Source organism: Notechis scutatus, chromosome 4 (genome assembly GCF_049901735.1).
Source record: "Notechis scutatus isolate UNSWTSFEM ecotype Mainland chromosome 4, rNotScu1.2, whole genome shotgun sequence".
NCBI lineage: Eukaryota > Metazoa > Chordata > Lepidosauria > Squamata > Elapidae > Notechis > Notechis scutatus.
The window spans coordinates 31,675,892-31,695,347 of NC_142012.1; the positions used below are offsets into that span (position 1 = coordinate 31,675,892).

At 35.1% G+C, this 19,456-nt stretch overlaps 2 protein-coding genes across 2 annotated transcripts in view; one reads left to right on the top strand and one right to left on the bottom strand.

Annotated features, from left to right (window-relative positions):
* NAA15 (N-alpha-acetyltransferase 15, NatA auxiliary subunit) overlaps nucleotides 1-6,913 on the bottom strand; it is a 41,662-nt gene extending 34,749 nt beyond the window's left edge. Inside the window, exon 1 of the mRNA XM_026668833.2 lies at nucleotides 6,506-6,913. Coding sequence (XP_026524618.2) covers nucleotides 6,506-6,559 — 54 coding nt within the window. The 5' untranslated portion in view covers nucleotides 6,560-6,913. The remainder of the gene's footprint in view (nucleotides 1-6,505) is intronic.
* A 1,573-nt stretch (nucleotides 6,914-8,486) lies between these two features.
* On the top strand, nucleotides 8,487-13,120 carry NDUFC1 (NADH:ubiquinone oxidoreductase subunit C1). Its single transcript, XM_026668842.2, has 4 exons — nucleotides 8,487-8,613; nucleotides 9,869-9,972; nucleotides 10,837-10,921; nucleotides 12,688-13,120. The coding sequence occupies exons 1-3, from the start codon at nucleotides 8,553-8,555 to the stop codon at nucleotides 10,900-10,902; spliced, it is 231 nt and encodes a 76-aa protein (XP_026524627.1). The 5' UTR covers nucleotides 8,487-8,552; the 3' UTR covers nucleotides 10,903-10,921; nucleotides 12,688-13,120.
* Nucleotides 13,121-19,456: the final 6,336 nt, after the last annotated feature.

Genomic DNA, 19,456 nt, shown 5'->3' on the forward strand with positions numbered 1-19,456 from the left:
TGGTCAGAACAATATCTTCCAGCAGCATATTCTGAATTTTCCAAATGTAAAGCTTATACAATCTTATTTATGATCCTCTACTATTGCACTAAAGTAAGGATACAGTGGTTCTTGGGTTACAGTGGCAATTGGGACTAGAATTTCTATCATTAAGCAATGCGGTTGTAAAGTGGTATCCAACCCAATATAGAATAGATATACTGTACAGTATATGTATAATTTATCATGTTATAAATTACATAATGTACCCTGGTGCCAATATGTACATTATAAAACATATTCCCAAAATACTTGTTTTGTATATTTTGTATATTAAATATTGTATACCATTTAATTTTTAATGATAAATATAAATGGACATAAAAATAAATATAAATGGACATTCTAATATTGTCTTCTCACACCCGAATCCATCACGTTTCATAGCTTTGTCATGTGTTTATTCCACTTCGGAGAAAATTGCTCTAGAGCACTTACATGTTGAACATTCCAGGTATATGCCTTTATTTTTTAATTCTCAGTATTAAGACCAAAATAAATAAAAACCATAAAGTTTCAGCCTGAAAGAAAAGGAAATTGAACTCTTCATACAAACTGTAGCATCACACTTCTCTTTTTATCAACAGCAATTTATGTTCAAAACAAGGAAAAAAACCCCATTCATTGCAGCAATTCTGATAAACAAAGAATACTTATTTACATGTAGAATATTAACATACATATTAATTTTTTGAGTTTATGGAAAATGTAACTTTAAATATATATATTATAAAATCTATTAAGTTCCAAAATTGTAATTGCAAATAGATATGGTTTCACTATGGTAACAATATTTAATATCTCTGAGTTGAACATGGTAAAATTAACTTTATAGTTATTTACAAAAATTATTTAACAAATGTATGCAAATCAGTGCTATATCATTTCCACTTATATTTCCTATGATCAAGAAATGTTAAAGACAACCATTTCCTTGATATAGCTACTAAGCTTACATTTATTTAAGCTTTTTCAGTCCAGTCCAAATTACAGGCCAATGGTAGCTATCTTTTTGATATAGAAGGTAGTAAAATAATTGGTGGGATTTACTGAAGCATACCAGGAGACCAAAATATTATATGTAAATGGGGCTAATTCTGTCTGCACAAAACCAAGTCTTAAGAACAAATGTACACAAAATCAGTATTAAGACAGAAACAAACAGCAAATGCAGTGACAGCAAAGAAGATGAAGAAACATTGGATCTAGCTATTTGCTGCAAGATTGCACAGGCTGACTACAAACAACAACATGACAAAGTAAAACAATGGTGCATTGGAATATCTTCAAGAAATACCATTTGCCTGCAAGCAACAATTGGTGGAACTACAAAATAATAGAAAATGAAGAAATTAAAGTATGGAACTTTAGAACTCAAAATGATGAGTACCTGCCACCTTCCCTAGACTTAACAGTAGTTATAAGAAAGACAAAACGTCTGGATAGTGGATATGGCAGTATTTGGAGACAGAAGAATAGAAGAGAGTGGAGAAAAATCACAAGATACAAAGACCTGCAAACAGAAAAGGAATAAGCATGGCAAAAGAAAACCAAGATAGTACCAATGATAGGCACTTGGGGTACATTCCAAAACATCTAGAGCAGTGATCCCCAACCTTTTGACCCGCTGCCCGGCACCGGCATCAGCTGGGCGCCGCGGCCCTGTACCGGCATCAGCTGGGCGCCGCCATCTTTTTGATGAAAGCGTGCTTCCGGTGAGCTTTCTACCGGAAAAGCTCACCGGAGCGCTGGCCCGCCATCTTTTTTGATGAAAAGCGTGCTTCCGGTGAGCTTTCTACCCGGAAAAGCTCACCGGAAGCACTTTTTCATGAAAAAAAGATGGAGGCGCCCAGCAAGCCTGCCCGGTAGGAGTTGTTCGCGGACCGGTACTGGTCCGCGGACCGGTGGTTGGGGACCCCTGATCTAGAGTACCACTTGAACACCATTTGTCACACTTTTGGGATGATGCACTATGCACTATTCCAGGTCCTTGGGAAGGACTATACTACTTACTATACATTACATCCATGTAATTATATTGCTAGATTATTCCTGCCTTATAGAAATGGAGATAGTCAAACAGTCAAAGAAACACTTACATTGGCTGATTTTGTAAAAAAACAGTCAAGAACAAGCATTGATGCAAGTTAAAAATTGGAATATACTGAATGTGCAGGAAACAAACATTAATATCCAAATAATGTAATAAAAATATGAACAGAATGTCAGCAAAGGAAAACATTATATGGTCAATTTTTACAAAATATTGAGAGGAAAATGGATAAAAATAAAACATGGCAAAGGCTAACAATTGGAACATTAAAAAAAAAAAGAAACCGGATACTTGATTTGGGTAGCTCAGGAGCAAGCCATCTGAACGAGCGCAATAAAGGCCAGAGTTGAAAAAAAAACATCAAATAATTAAAAATGCAGACTGTGCAAAGAGGAAGAAGAAAATGTAGATCATACACTCAACTTGTATAAGAAAATTGCGTAAAATTACAATAAATGACATAATAAAACTGTTGACAACATGATTCACATCTGTGCCAGTAATGAAATATTGGTGAGAATATAGTGTTGAAAAAAATAATAGAAAATGAACAGGTTAAAGTATTGTGGGACTAATACATACTATTAAAGTCTTGTCTCATAACACACTACATATAACTGTGGTTGAAAAGAAGGGTGGATAATTGATGTGGCAATACCAGGGGATAGACAGAAAATCAGAGAAGAAGACGAAGTATCAAGATGCCACTGACGGCAAGCCACTATATATAAACAAAGAATAAACCCCACTAACTAGCACTGAAGATGTTACCTAGCTGGATGATGAATGTCTGCAAGAAAACAACTAAGCCGAGAGAGCACACCAAGGACTCCTCAAGGGATTTCATTCATACAGGTAGTCCTTGTTTAGGGTTAGGGTTCATCCTATTGATGAACTTTACTTAATGGTAGAATTTCTACTGTTTACAAAACTTTTGTTTTTATCCTAGTTGGAGAAAATCCTGCATCAGAAATCAAACCAGATTCTATTCTATGCTATAAAGCATTTATTATCTATTATACCAAAAAGATATGCCGGTAGTCCTCAACTTATGACCCCAAAATTTATGCTGTTAAATGAGAAATTTGTTGTGAATTTTGCCCCATTTTATGGCTTTTTTGACACATTTGTTAAGTGAATCACAGCAGCTGTTAAATCAGTAACACGGTTATTAAGTGAATCTAGTTTCCCCATCGACTTTGCTTGTCAGAAGATTGCAAAAGGGGATTGCATGACTCCAGGACACTTGCATCATAAATGCAAGTCAGTTGTCAAGCATCCAACCCTCTCCACTCTGCAGTTAAAACTCCTCCGTGACTGAAAATTCTGACTGGAATTCATCAGTGTTTTCAGCCAGTTCCCTCTTAGGGGAAAGGCTCCCTCTTATCTCTGGGGGTCAGCTAAAAAGGCTCCACAATGAAATCTAAGCAGAAAGTCGTGAAGCAATCTAAGCTGCCACTCCTTCCTCTCTTCTTTGGGGATGTTCAGTGTCAAAGGAGAGTCTTATCAACTTTGAGGAGCTGAAAATACTCTATATCAAAGCTTGAATTTCAGCATGGAGCTTTTCCAGCCAATTCCCAAAGGGAGTCTTCTACGCAGTTAGCAATGGCTTCCCCATTGACCTTCTGGGAAAGCTGGCAGGGAAGCTTTGCACATGTTGCCTATATGATCATGGGTGCTTGGCAACCAGTTGTCAATCATTCAGAAAGTTGCCAAGTGTTGCCAAGATCATAACCACCTGATTACATTAATCGTTGTAATTTTGAGGGAGGCTCATAAAGTCCCTTAGTTCAGCATTACTGTAACTTTGAAGAGTCACTGACTGAATGGCTGTAAGTCAAGTATTACCTGTACACACGCAAATAGGTGGAGAAAAAACATGAATCTTATTCCTACATATCTAAAATATGCTATTTCACATGTCTAACACTTAAAGCATTTTGTACTGTAAAGATACACTCCTTTCATTCATTATACATTTTGTATTGATACAGATTTCAGAGAAAGCACTGTTTAGTTGTCAAGATGAGCAAAACTTAGTTCTGTATTTTAAAAAGTAATTTTAAAAGTTCTAGAAAGTTCAGATAAGTCATTAGACATGTTTAGCATTTTCCACAGGAAAATGAGAATCTATTACATGTGCTTAATAAACAGTTTAAATACCTGTTTATTTGCATAACAGCATTAAAACATAGAAAATCAAGTTGGGACAAGTAAGGAACACTAAAACAAGTTCCTTATCTTAATTCTAACTGCCTGCTGCAAAACTATTTTCTGAACTTCTATATTATGATAATTACTCTGTATGGTATTTTTACTATGAATCTATGTATTTCTTAGGATAATATATTCAAATATGTCAGGAATTCCAATATCTCAGAATATCAAACTTTTACTCCAATGTGAATACAATCCATTTGGCCCCACTTAATTTCTCTAGATATTCTCTGGTCAACAATAAGACTTAAAGATATTTTAGTGTTATATTCAAACAAACTGGTATTCATAATTGAACAATGATTCATGATCTAAAGCTGATGATCCTGGCTTATTTGGGCAACTATATCTACTGGAATATAATACTAAGTAATTGCTAACTTCCGAGTAGTTGTGCAGTGATTAGAATGCAGTGCTGCAGGCTCCTTCTACTGACTGGTAGCAGTTTGATTCTCACTGGCTCAAAGTTGCCTCAGCTTTCCATCCTTCTGAGATTGGTAAAATGAGGACTCAGACTGTTGGGGCAATATGCTGATGCTGTAAACGGTTTAGAGAGGGCTGTAAAGCACTATGAAGTGGTACATAAGTCTAAGTGCTATTGCTATTCTGTCTATTCATTTAAACAGATTATACATTATGCATGACAGAATTCTGTTTACCAAAACTAAGTAAATAAGTCCAATGTAAAAAGCCTGAATAGCACTACAAACATTCCAAAGTAATCTACTCTAAACAAACTTGGCAAAACAGAATACAAGGATACATAAAAATCCTACATTACTTCATGCACACATATTGAATTTTATATTCTACTATTCCACTTTTGTAAAATATGAGGATGAAGCTAAAATATTTTAGCCATAATGTATCATATAAACATCATCTCGGAGACTACTATGCAGCACTCATGCAAATAAACTGTTGATCCCACAAATATAAAACCTAAACTTTAAGGAAATATAGGCACTATGCATATTTAGGTATCTTCCAGTGAAGACAATTGGACTTAAATATCTGCTCCATAGCTGAATTATTTTGTTGATAATTATATCCACTTTTTACCTATTTGAGAATGATACAGCTTCTTGTTCTGAATATTCCTTTATACAGATTGTTCCAGACAAGTATTAGGACATTAACTGCCTTCACCATTTCTGTGCAATCCCAATTACTCATTCTGTAATTTACAGTTGTCATATGCTAAATGACTGCAATATTCTGGGTATAATATCCTCCTAAGAACAAATTTATGTTCTTAAAAATAAGTCTTAGATATCTAACATTGAGTAACATGGTATAATGTGATATCTCTGTTTTGTTTCAACCTGATACAAACAATCACTGTCCATAAGCCACAACTTGAAAATTCTAGAAAAATACATTATACAAATGTTCAGGACTGAAACCTATCTAAGTTTAAGTAGATAAAATAGCAAACATTAACAATTTATCCATTTCAGCAATTGCTAGATTTAAAAAAGTGTTGGTTTCAAATAATTTAACATCATCTATTTTTAAAAAATAAAACTGGACTGATGAGATTTATAAATCATTTTAATTCACTAATATTACATTAGGCAAACTTATTTTAGATCAGCACAATGTAACAGTGCTACAAGATAACACATACAAAACAATTGATTTATGTTTGAAATAACCTTTGATAACTGAAAGGATGTTTTCAAAGCTATCAGGCTCAGGCCAAGGAAAAGACAAGATAACAGTGGTCTGACTTTTAATTCTACCTTTTAAATAAAAGAATCACAAATAAAAGAATCTTACTCTTGGATATTTTTTTTGCAATCTGCCTCTCATTGAACAAACGTTTTTTGCTTGGTTTTTTGCTCTGTCCTCCCTATTGTTTCGCCCACCAAAGGCTTGTCTAGGACTTGTTTCTAAAGCCAGAGAATAGCCCTTCTTAGCAACCAAATCCCTTCTAAGCTGGCCCCGGGGCGTGATAAAGTAAAGCATGGCCAACACATTCTACGGGCAGTTCTGGAACAAGAAACGCTGACATGGCCGAGAAATCCTTTAAAAGTCCAAGTTGCATTTGTCAGCAGAACTCAAACCAAACGAAAGCGGGGGACATTGTTTCTGACCCGGGAGTTGTTGATAAGCATCCCGTGGGACCCCAGTTTCATGGAAAAACTCCGTCTGGAGGGTAGGTAGGCTTAGGCGAGGGCTTCTTTTACTCACCAGGATGCGCTTGAAGAGCGCGTTTTCCTTCGGCGGGAGGCTCACTGACGGCATTGTCTACGCTATTGCTGTCGCCGCCGCCGCCTCCGCCCTTCTTGCTACGACCGGGCCGGTGAACCCGCTCCCTCGATCACCACCCCTACCGCCGCCTCTCAGGAGGGACTCCACGCCAGGGCGTCGCTACCACCAGCACTGCCGTCGTTTGCTACTGCAACTCCCCCTTTCCTAACTCTGTGCGGCTTCCCTTGCCGCCGGGATGCCTGTGCTCGGTTACCCCCGCTCCACAGCAAGCCCCAGGCGGAGGCCGGTTCACGTGGTAACTGAGCAGGCCACAGAGAGGAGGCGCCGCCAAAATGGCCGCCAGTGTGGGCTTCCCCAGCCGGGTCATCAGGACTTGCGCGCATGCGTTATGACCCCTTCCCCCCCCCCCTTCTTCCTGTTTTTTTCTCCATAAGGCTTAAATTGCAGCAACAGGGGAAGTCGGGAAATGAGATTAATCTTAATCTCTCGCAGCGTTTTGGGGAAATGTTGCGCCTGCGCGTTTACTGAGTTCCGAGGCTGCGAAAACGTTTGGGCGTGCGAGTAACCCTGTTGAATTTCTTCAATATTTCAGAGCTGGGCACCTGTATGAGGCTTGATTCATTCTTCAAAAGAAAACCGAAGGACTAAAATCATAGGAGCTATGGAGATTGCTGGAATTGTCCTGGAGAAACAGTGTTACAGCTTAAAACTGTAATATTCAAACCGTATTATAAATAAGTGCATGGTCAGAGCAAACAGCCATTCGTCGCTATTGCCCACGTGATGCCTGTATGAAGCCCAAAAAGCATAAGGAAAACATCCTCCTGTCATGTCTTTAATATCTGGCATGTAATGTCGTTCTTCTCTTAAAGTTACAGTTCTCTACTACCACAGTAGCTATGAATCTGGATGTTAGTTATTTAAAAAGACCATACTTGTCACTTTGGAACCTGTAGCACTAAATTCCAATTAAAAATTGGGTAGGAAAGCAAGTTTGACATTCTAAGATTTTCTGTTTCTTTCCATCTCCAGTATAAATCATACATATCAACTTCATACCTACAGTCTTTTTACCACTTCCTACAACAGTCTTGCATTAACTAAACAAAAAAAAACAACCAAAAAACCTGGAAAAACCAGCTGTAAGGCAGCATTCCTGAAACCTGAGGTTTGCAATTGGAGTCCAGCATTACTATAGTTGTGAAATAGTGTATGGGTCCCAAAATTATCAGCACTTTTCAAATTGAGGAATCACTTGATGTTGACAAGGATTATAATCTTGTAACTGACCATTTCTATTTCATTAGAAATCATGTAAGCCCAATTTTATATCTGTTCTGTACTGAGTAATACTTTTAGAAATGTATGATTTGAAAACATTTAGAAGTCAATTTTTAAAAAAGATTACCTGTAGGTAAATGCGTGCACGCACACACACTATAGGATACAGGTAACACTGATTGACTATAGTCCTTTATGCTATGGTCCATGGGGTAGCAACTGACTGAACACCACAATACTTCAAGTGTTATAGTACTCTGAATAGATTATTATTTGCTATCCAAATTTCATTTTCAGCTATCTCAACTTTCATGCTTTTAATTATTTTTTTAAAATGTAGTGCAACCTTTTAATTTTGGAAAACAATGTGATTAGAATAATATTTATTATATTTTCTGATTATGACAATCTACTTGTAATAAATCCGATTACAACAACCACTTTAACATATGAATTTAGGAGCATTTAGGAGAGTGCAATCACAACAGTGATTTCAAGAAAAGCTTGAACAACATATTTTAGTTCCCGAAACAAAAAACACAGCAGAACATAGCATCAAACAAACCAAACACCCAAGCCCTACGTTAATTAAAAACGCATGTCAATGTCCGGATGAGTGAGTCGTTTGCCGAGTTGCCGATAGATGACGCCCCAAACCCTTTCCTTAGATCTTTTTTAGCACCCGCCCCTCTTACTCTTGGATTGGTGTGTTTGTCTCATCGCTTCTCTCAAGAGGAAAAGTAACATGGCGGCGACCTTGCGGGCTGCGAAGCGGTTTTTGCAGGTTCCGAGCAAGGTGACTCCGTGTGAGTTGTATTGTTCTCGGGTGGGACTTTTTTCTTTCCGGATTTGGCTATTCAGAGGCAAACATTCAATCTGCATGAGTGTTCTGTTGCCCTACCCATATTGAGTGAATGTGTGAGTGTTGCGCCCTAGACTGAACGTATATTATAAACCTTCAGCTGCAATTGCCTTTCTTCTTTGACCATTTTGCTGAGCCCTCTGCGCATACAACGATTTGCGGTGCCCCGTGTGGTCAATTTAGGGCAGCCAGTTGGGTGTGTTTATGCATCAGTGGCATCTCTCTATATCAGAGTGTTGAACATATGAGCTTTATCCCTTTACTGTTCGGTGGTTACATTCCTCTTTTTTTCTTCTATCGAAAGCCTGATGGGTTACTTTGTGTAAGATACCTGTTTTTAGTGCTCTGCAGTGATTGGTTTGGAAGGGGAAAAGGTCTTATCATTGGAACCTCATTAAGCATTTCCCCACCTGGTTGGGATCATACAATAGTGGGGGGGGGGGGGTCATTTTCTTTAAGGAATAAAAAAGATGGGGTATAGATTTGTGTAAAAACATTTCAAATTTAAAAAGCCATTTCTTTCTGTTTAAATATTGTATTTTACAATAAACTGCAAGAGCACACAATAGATACAAACTCAAAGTTAACCGCACCAAACTTGATTGCAGGAAATACGACTTCAGCAATAGAGTGGTCAATGTCTGGAATACTCTACCCGACTCTGTAGTTTCTTCCCCAAACCCCAAAAACTTTAACCTTAGACTGTCTACTATTGACCTCACCCCTTTCCTAAGAAGTCTGTAGGGGGCATGCATAAGCGCACCAATGTGCCTACCGTCCCTGTCCTATTGTTTCTGTTATTCTTCTTTTATTTTTCTTATATGTACCCATTTCATGTATTCACAACTATGTATACACTTATACTTATTATCTTGTAAACAATTGGCAAATCAAATAAATAAAAAAATAAAAATAAATAAGTGTATATGAAAAGAATCTCTACAAAATTCTAATTTAATTCAGTAACTATGACATTTCAGCTAAAATTGTTTCCTATTTCTGTCTTGTCTGTCTTATGAAAATATAACCTGGAACACAAATAATATAATTTGTGGCTCAAATAATAAATCATCATAATGTGACTTAATTGTTTTTGGTTTAATTGGAAAACATGTACCTAATCTATAACTGAAGAATTATTCTCCAATAATATTTTCATTCATTACAAAACTAATGTATTTTGAACCTTTTGATTTTAGCATTGTCTCGTTCAGTATTCCAAGTAGGAAGGGAAGATTTAGAAAATCCTAACTGGATGAAAGTTGGCCTGAGTCTTTCTTCAACTGTCCTATTATGGGTTATGGTAAGAATAATATGTGTGAAATTAATATTTGTAAATTAACTTTTAATTAGTTATTTTTACAACTTTTCCTGAGTTTTAATCAATTGACCACTTATATGGATCATTTTCCATAGTTGCCCTTATATATTAACATGAATGCACCTCAAGGGGCTATGAGATTTATTTCCTAATTGGTGGAATGTCACCAACAGGAAACAGTATATTGGCTCTAAATTAGACATCCTAGCTTGCATAGTATTATGAAGAAACTTATTTAAAATTGGACTTTAATTGTGCTTGTGGCACACTAGCCATTATGTACCAAACTGAGTGATGTCAGGGAACATGCATACATCTTAGATAAGACTGAAGCTGATAAGCTTCTCTACATTTTCTCTCTGTTAAATACCTTATACATATAGGTTGGAAACATGTTATCTAGTTCTCTTTTAAAATATAGAAATGAATGAATTATCTTGATGCAGCTTTCCAAACAGGAAGCTACTGTTAGAATTGTTTCCAAAGATTATTTTGATCACAACTTTGGTGAATTAGCTGGGGACACTATTGGTTTATGCATAATATTTTTTGTTCTGGCTTAGTGCAAACTTGTTATGGGTTAACATGGTATATAAATGTAGCCCCAGACTGGAAATTGGCAAGACTGAATAATTTGCAACTAATGTAGACTTTGAAAGGATATTGAAATTATCATTTGAATTCTATCATATTCTCAATAGTACTTATAGAAACTCTAATATTCTAAGTAAAATAAATGTATTTTAAATGTATAAGTTGTTGTCATGCCATTATAGTGGAGCAAGTAGCCCATAAGAACATGCTAGCCTTGTATGTTCCATGTATTTATCTATAATTATCTTTTAGCTTATCAAGCACCATAATTATGAAATGGCAGAATATGAAAGGAGGAAAAAAGAGCAAGATTCTTAATGCCAATCTGATCGTTATAGTAAGTATTTAATAAACCTCTATAATATTCTTACTCATTTTATTTAGTTTTTTTTCCATTTTGTACATTTTTAAAATACTTTTGAACACTTGTGTTGCTTTATGTAGCTTTTTCCATCACCATAATATAGGCCCCTAAGAAATTCAGTGTTCTATAATCCATATTGGAGTGAGACTTCACTCCATTCTTCTTTACTCCACTTGGTTTTCAAATTCTGAATCTTGCAAACTGAAAATACAATTGCTTTACTCTGTCACTGCTCAAGGAGAAACATAAGAGGGTGAATATGGCAATGCATGTATTAAACTACTATGGAAGCTTAGTACATTATTGAAATACAGCCATGGTATTTTCACTTCCATTTTAGCATTACCATGATTAGCACTATGTTCGAATTTAAACTCCCCTATTTCCTTCTTTCCTTCCCCTCCTTCTTTTAAACATAGACAGTTTCATTTTTTTATTTTTTGTTATAAAATTATATAAAATTATGTTATATAATGCTTTTAATTCCAACAAACCCTAGAAGGCTTCAGCAACTATTAGACTTAAGATATGTTAGCATAGCCTTACATTCTTGTAGTGTTTTATACATTCTAGTATTCATCTCCTTTGTCTTAGTTTATAGCATTTATTTGTATCCTGCCTTTGTTTTTACAAATAACTCAAGGTGGCAAAAATATCCAACACACCTTTCTCCTCTTATTTTGACCACAATAACCCTGTGAAAGGGGTTGGAATGAGAGAGAGTGATTGGTCCAAGGTCACCCAGCTGATTTTCATGGCTAAGTCAGGACTAGAACTCACATTCTTCCATTTTCTAATCTTGTGCTAGATTATTCTTCAAAAATTTAATAGTGATTTTATAGGATTCATTTGTGTTTTAATATCTGTACTTTGTAATTTTACATTAATTCTATCTTCACTTTTTATTCTGTCAATATGAATCTATTTATTTATATTTTAGCATAATTATGTTATTAGTAACATGCTAGTCTAAGATTAAAATCAATTTGATTGATTGAATAGTAATACTAAGCTCTCTGAGCTTGGAATGCCCTGACTTCAAGCTCAGAGTGAATAGTAATAGTGTAAGACAAAGTAGTTATCTTAGTAAGTCATAATGGTCATAGTAATAGCATAGAGATAGCAATAGAACACAATATAGGAAGCATTTACATATCAATTCTGTGTGTGTTTTTTACAAAATCAAACATATCAATCATTAGAGGGAGATGTAAAGAAACTATCTGTTCAGAATTCAGTGCTTTTGTCTCTCTTGAGTCTGAGTCAATCTAAATTGGCATAATTAAAAACAACAACCCATGACTACCTCTCATTACTGTGCTAAAGGCCTTCTTATTCCAAGGCTCTGTGCTTCTGAAGTATTGCTGTTGTGCGAGATAAAAGATGTAGAGATGTATAGAGAAGGATTCTTTAGCAACCAAAGCAGGGTTATAAAAGAATGGAATACATAAATGAACACATTATGAGACCCTATAATTTCCTTCTGGTCACACTAGAGACATTCCAGAAATTTTGTAGATTTTTTTATGTTTATGGAAACACACTATACTTCAGGGCTTGAAACTGCAGTTTTGGAACTGAAACAATGCCTGATGAGTTTAGTGGGACTTCTCAGTATGTAGTTGAATATAGCAGTGTAGCATCCATTCAACTTGTTGGTTTGTCATGTCATGTTGTCTTCTTTATTCCTATATTAGAAAATTGGTTTGAAATTTTTCTCTTTACTTTTGCATTTTCAGAATTAAAGAAAAACTCCATCCATTAGTGAGATTTCTTCAACCAGATTATTCCAATGCTAAGAAATAATCTTTTTAAATGCATCCTATAAAGGCAAACATAACACCTTAAAGGCACTTGTTTGTTATTGTACTTTGTAACCACCCATCTAATTAATAGTACTGATCGTTAATTTTGCTTGCCAATCTGTCCTTTATCTGAACAAAATTATTTTGCTGAACATTTGTTTTGAGATACAATACTTAAGTTCAGTGGTGTACAATTATAAATATGGTGATATACAATAAACACTGAAGTTATTTACTTTTGCCTGTATATTGGAGAGGGATTTAAAACTAGTAAAATACCTATTTCTCAATGCAGACTTGAATCTGCTGGAAACCTCATCTGTACTGCTATATGAAATAAAATAAAAAATAAGTAATCAAGGATTAAGAATGGAGTCATACTTCAGCCTGATAGTTGTAAAAAGCTTTCAGTTTCTTGTCTGAAACCATCTGAAACTGGTTGAAAAGGAAACTTGCTTATAAAGTTCCTGTTCAAATGTCAATCTTTTCTTCCATTCTGGTAATGTTGCTAGTCGTGTTGTGTGCATACTGATTATCACAGACCCTCACTGGTGGATTACCCTGCTTAGAGATTACATGCAGTCACAAAAGAAAACACTATTTTATCATTCTATGCATCACTTGGGCTAGAAGAGAAAACTGAAGAATTCTTATCAGTTTCACCTGGCTTTCTTTTCTAAGGGCCCATCATCAGAATCCATTGGTGGGTTTGTTTAAAGGGCATCCATTGTTACATAAGCCACTAAGACAGGTCTTCAAACTTGACAGCTTTAAGACTTGTGGACTTCAACTCCCAGAATTCCTCCTCTGGTCATGTTAGCTCAGGAATTATGGGAGTTGAAGTCCACAAGTCTTAAACTTTTCAAGTTTGAAGACCCTTGCACTAGGAGGGAGGGTCCTTTATTCAGGTGGCTGGAAGGTTGACAGAGGGCAGCACAGCATTCTGTGGCTGCAAGATAGGTACTTTCTTACCACAGTGCACAGTAGCCAGCTGGAGTGAAGAATTTATCTGCAGTACAACAAAATGAAGCATTGTTTGTAGCAGCTGAAGTTGGAAAACATTTAGCTTGACAAAAAAAGGGGGGGGGAATATAGGCTGGAGGCAGAGGAACAGGACTAGAAAAGCCCAGTGGGCTTGTTCATTTACTGTAGCTTGCAAAGCAGAGGTGTTTTGTGAAATGGCTTATCACTGTCTTTTGGAAAGCATTTTATGTTAGAATGTAATTCTAATTAACAGCTCTAGAGTTCTCAAGTGAATCTCCAAGTATTAATCAAGGTGGGTTATTCATAGCTTTTAAAACCATCCAGGGTCAGTTTCATTTTGCCATTTGCTGAGGCCTCTTGGCATTGTTAGTGAATTACTATAAATTTTAGAGGAGTTTTTTTTCAAACTGGTTCAGGATATATATATATATATTTTACTAACATGAAAAGGTTTTAAAATGCCTGTTTTAGATTGTTACATTTCTGCTTTCGTCAAGTTCATAGTGCATGGCAAAACATAGCTGTGGGTACTGAAAATTGGGAGATCTTAAAAGTCTAAGTAAGTACAGTAATCTGTAAATTATACTGAAATACAGATTTGATATTTCTTTAGAATTAACAAGTTTTAAACAGGATTATATTATGTTATACATTATATTACATTAATCATTTGTGGGAGGATTAAGGCTATTCAAGATTTACTATAGGTCCATAGATCCAGATTTCTAGTACTGCTGAAGTACTTCAGTCCCTCTCAATCTGGGACAGGAAAAAAGACAACCTACATGGTTTTGGGGTCACCCTGACTACCAATTTATTGATAGCTAATCACAGATATTCTTATCCCTGTGCTGAAATTATATTTTATGGCACTTTTGGTTTCTGCTGATCCAAATGGTAAAGTGCCTAAATTCTGCATTCTGTTTGTTTGCAATTGAAACTGTATTTTCCCTATTTTTATTTCAGGATTGATCCCTTTGCTTTTGTAAACCTATATGGGCAATCTCTTATCAATCAGCATAAACAAGAGTGGGCTGGTGATCAGGGATGATGGGATTTATAGTCCAAGAATATTTGGAGAATCAGTTTTCTCATCGGTGGCTTAAGAATCTTATTTAGTTTATGAATATTTATGAATCTGAAAATTTGGATATTGCCTGTACATCAACCACTTTTCAGCCTTGAACAACCTAAGTGAAGTCACTTTCAATTTTACTTAATTCAGTTCTCTTAAAAATACAGACAATTCAACAGTCATATCTAGAGATAAATGTTTTATTATGTTTTAGTAAAACATACATGTGTAGAAGCTTTATAGTGAACAGAAAACAGTTGAAAACTATTTCAATTTCAGTATCAAATTGAACTGTCGGTCAACACACACAGATATGAAATAAATTGTACTTGTTCATCTTGGTCGAAGATCTCCAGGAAAATTCCAGCTGTGTTATGCTGGCTATATGCTATTATTTTAGCTTTACTGTTTTTATAAATAAATATTTTCAGAAATAATGGAATAGAATATTCTATATTAGAAATAATGTCTTGATGGTTGGTGTTGCTTAGGCAATGTAAACTTTGTTCCCACATGCATTGTTTTGGGAGATTTGTTGTGAGCTTATGAGATGACAGCTTAGACTTGGAAAAGTGGAAAACTTGCAACTATCACTACTAGGAAGAATAGTTACCATTAAAATGAACACTCTACTGAGATTATTATACCTGTTCCAAACAATTCCAATAAAGCTGGAAAAGAAATATTTTGAGAAATTAAACAGATTAGTAAAAATTTATTTGGCAAGGTAAAAAAGCAAGAATAAGTCTGAAACTGTTACAAGACTCTAAGAATAGAGGAGGCTTTGGGTTGCCAGATTGGGAGTTATGTTACCAGGCATCTGCACAATGTGGCTAAAAGAATGGATGACCTTGAGACAGATTATTAACTTTGGAGGGTCAAGATTTGCAACTGGAGTGGCACGTCTTTCTATAGTATGGGAAAAATAAAATACAGTTATTTCCAACATTACATTAGAAATGCTCTGTTTTCAGTATGGGGAAAAAAATTAAGGAAACACACTATTTGAATACCAGTCTGCATGGAGGCATTGATACATCCGAATGTGGTTCATACGGAAAAAATCATAAGGTATAAAGATATTTTGAATGAGAAGGGAATTGAAAAGTAAACAGGAATTGAATAGTCAAGGGATAAATTTTGCATGGTGGCCGCAGGTAAAAATACAATCAAGATATGAAAAAGATGTTAAATTATATAGTTTTTATAAAGAACCAACAGAATTGGACCAGATTCTAACAGGAACTGATGAGAAATGAATCACAAATTTTTACACTTACCTATTGAGTATTAGAATAGAAGAAGAGCAAGTAAAAGAAACAATGATAGTGTGGGCTAAAAACTCTGGTTATTCTATAGAATTGGATAAATGGCAAAAGTTGTGGGATCGAAATTATAAATTAACTGTCTACTGCATATAAAGAAAATTTATATAAAATGTTCTACAGATGGCACTTTCCACCAGCAAGATTAGCCAAGATGTATAAAGATATGTCAGTTAAATGTTGGAAGTGTAATCAGACTCCAGGCCTGTACTACCATGTGGTGGATGTGCCCAAAAGCAAAAACTTATTGGACAAAAATACATACTTAGATAGAAAAAATGATAAAGGAACATGTAGATTTAAAACCAGAAATATTTCTGTTGGGTATCGTATCAGAAAAATATAATAAAGGGACTATGTATTACATGTATTAACAGCAGCCAGAATTGTATTTGCACAACATTGGAAAGGTGTGGAGATCCCCACAGATGAGAAGATAGTAAAAAAATTTTTTAGAACATGCAGAAATTGATAGATTAATACTTGAAATTAAAGAAAAGGAAGATATGGAATATTTTGAAACACTCATTTTATCTATGAGTTAATAACGGAAACAGAAGTTAGAATATTTATAAGTAAAGGATTAATTTTACCATGAGGGTTTATTATGTTTATTATCAATATGATTAAATATTAACAATTATTAATGTTGAAAAAATACTGTTATATGATCACTACTAATGAAATTATGATTATTGCTGAAACGAACTGTAACCAGACAACATACTGTTTATATAGACATTGAAATTGTTGCTTTCTTTATATAGTAAAAATAAAGTATTTGAAGAGAGATGACAGTTTTGCTGTTCTTACCACATAAAAATAGCAATTAAAACTTTTGACAAGTTGAATATCTTGTCTTATAATATATTTAAAAATGGGACATAAAATATTTCCATTTCATAATTTACTAAATTTTAAAGATTAATGCCTATCCCAACACTTTGCCCAAGTTTATTTTTGGAGGGTAGAATGAAAATGACTTTATTTTCATTGGAAGTACAAAACATATATATTGTAATAAATACAGTGCATTTGAAGTTTCATTTTGTATCTATTGCCTATAGGCTTTTTTAAACAATTGGATATTTTATAAATGAATCAGAATATAGTTAGGACAAAGCAAGCAGTAATAAGCCATATGACTTGCTGCCTCTCTGCTAAAGATAAGTAGATCAATCCCTGTTAATATCTCACCAGATGGCAGCATCTGGCTAACTCTGGGTTTAGTAGCTAAGTTGTATTGGATTGACTGGTTCTTGAATAAATTACCAGCCAATTCCAGGGTTATAAACTAGTTTGGGATGTTAATGTGTACAAATATAGAAAGTTTGGTGTGTAGTGGCTAAGGTGATGGCCTAGAAATTAGAAGACTGAATTCTAGATGTGCCCTAGGCATGAAAATCTGGGGTAACTTTGGGCCAGTCATTCTCTTAGTGCAGCCCAAGATAGTAGTTGTGAAGAAAATAGGAGGCAGGAGTTCAGTATTAATATGTTCACTGCCTTGAGTTATACAGGTAGTCTTTGACTTACAAACACAATTAACCTCCATATTTATGTTGCTAAGTAAGACATTTGCTAAGTGAATTTTAACCTGTTTTATGACCTTTCTTGCCAGTTAAGTGAATCATTGCAATTGTTAAGATAGTAACACTATTGTTAAGTGAATGGCTTCCCCATTGACTTAGTTTGTCGGAAGGTAGGGAAAGAGGATCACATGACTCTGGGACACTGCAACTGTCATAAATATGAATACTTTGCAAGCATCCAAATTTTTATCACATGACCAAAAGGATGCTGCAATGGTGGTGTTAAAAATCAGTCATAAGTCACTTTTTAAGTGCCACTGTTACTTTGAACGGTCACTGAATGAACTGTTGTAAGTTGAGGACTAGTTGTATATTAAAAGCAGGATGAAAATCCAATATTTATAACATTGCTAGGAAAATTGTTGATGTGTGTATGTAGTCATCAGAAATTAAACCTCTTTACGTTTTATTGTTGAATAAATCAGTTAGTCCAGGGTTGAATTAAGGTCAACTGATGCTCTAAATCAGAGCCCAACTATGGTGCTTTTTGATGGAAGCCAAAACTCTCACCCCATGAGATGCAAGCAAATATGATACCTTGCCAACATTTCCAAATGGAACTTAAATGTTAATCATTCACCAGGCCAAAGAAAATATTTTTTAAAACAATGCAGATTGTTTAACATGGAAAATAAGGACAATTACAAAAAGAAAAGATTAAAGTTAAGTATGACAGTGAAAGTTAAGGGCATGATAGCCAGGGGGAAAACTTTCTTCCCTTTATTTTGCTACTGGTTAATCCAAGATTGAGTTGGTATATATTTACATAACATGCTAAGGCACATCAAGCAAACTGCTCTTTCCCTTGACATGGTGCATAAAATGTGGGAGTTCTGATGTGGCTATATTTTAATACGGTAATTATTGTGATTTTTCCACAGCATTCCCAAACATTTATTAGGAGTATTCATCCCTACTAAATAGCATATTAACTTCACATCAGATTCCAAAGAGGAAAAAAAAAGAAAACTAGATGAAAAGTGTCTTTGAAATTTATGAGAGATTGGTTGCATTTTTCTCATTCACTTTCATTCTGACCTTAGCAGTTCCAGTTTTAAAATAGTGTTTTCAGTCTTCTTCTGACACAAGTCGTGGCATAAGACACAAATATAATCTATAATGCCTCAGTCATATCATCTTGGTGATGATGCAGCCATGGACAAACACACATGAATTCCTATTGACTGGCTGAAACTGCTGTACATAGGTTGCCTCCCCTCATCATTACCTTCTATAATTATTTTGGCTTATGTTGCAGGAGAAACTGGACATTTGGTTTCTGTTAAGATCCTTTTATGTAAGGAGAATGTAATTCCTATGCTTGCAAGTGCCATTCAAATGTTATGGGATTTCTTATGTATACTGGAATATCACTCATCTGGAAGATAATGCTAATAGTATTGACACATGCTGAGCATTCTTTCAAAAAACCTGCAGACCTGTATTTTAAAGTGTTGCTAGTTCAGTTTAACTGACAATGTGGCATGTTGATGATCCTATCACACAGATAAATTCATTAAAGATTTCCTGCTGCTCCTGCCAAAAGAGACTTTTCCATGATATGGTTTCTACTGTTATTACTTGTATGGGAGACATTGCCACTTTGCTTACTATATAACAGTATTGCACATATCCCATAGGATGCTTCCAAGTATTGCTGATGGTGACCATTTACTACCTGCCCTGTCTTGACTTGCAGTTCTTAGCAATTTTAAATATTTAAAAGTTGG

Excerpts from the sequence above, each read along its gene's own strand:
- NDUFC1 (XM_026668842.2), top strand. The coding sequence starts at position 8,553 with ATGGCGGCGACCTTGCGGGCTGCGAAGCGGTTTTTGCAGGTTCCGAGC. Across the intron at positions 8,614-9,868 it reads TCCGAGCAAGGTGACTCCGT|CATTGTCTCGTTCAGTATTC; the intron begins GTGAGTTGTATT and ends TTTTGATTTTAG. Across the intron at positions 9,973-10,836 it reads CTGTCCTATTATGGGTTATG|CTTATCAAGCACCATAATTA; the intron begins GTAAGAATAATA and ends ATTATCTTTTAG.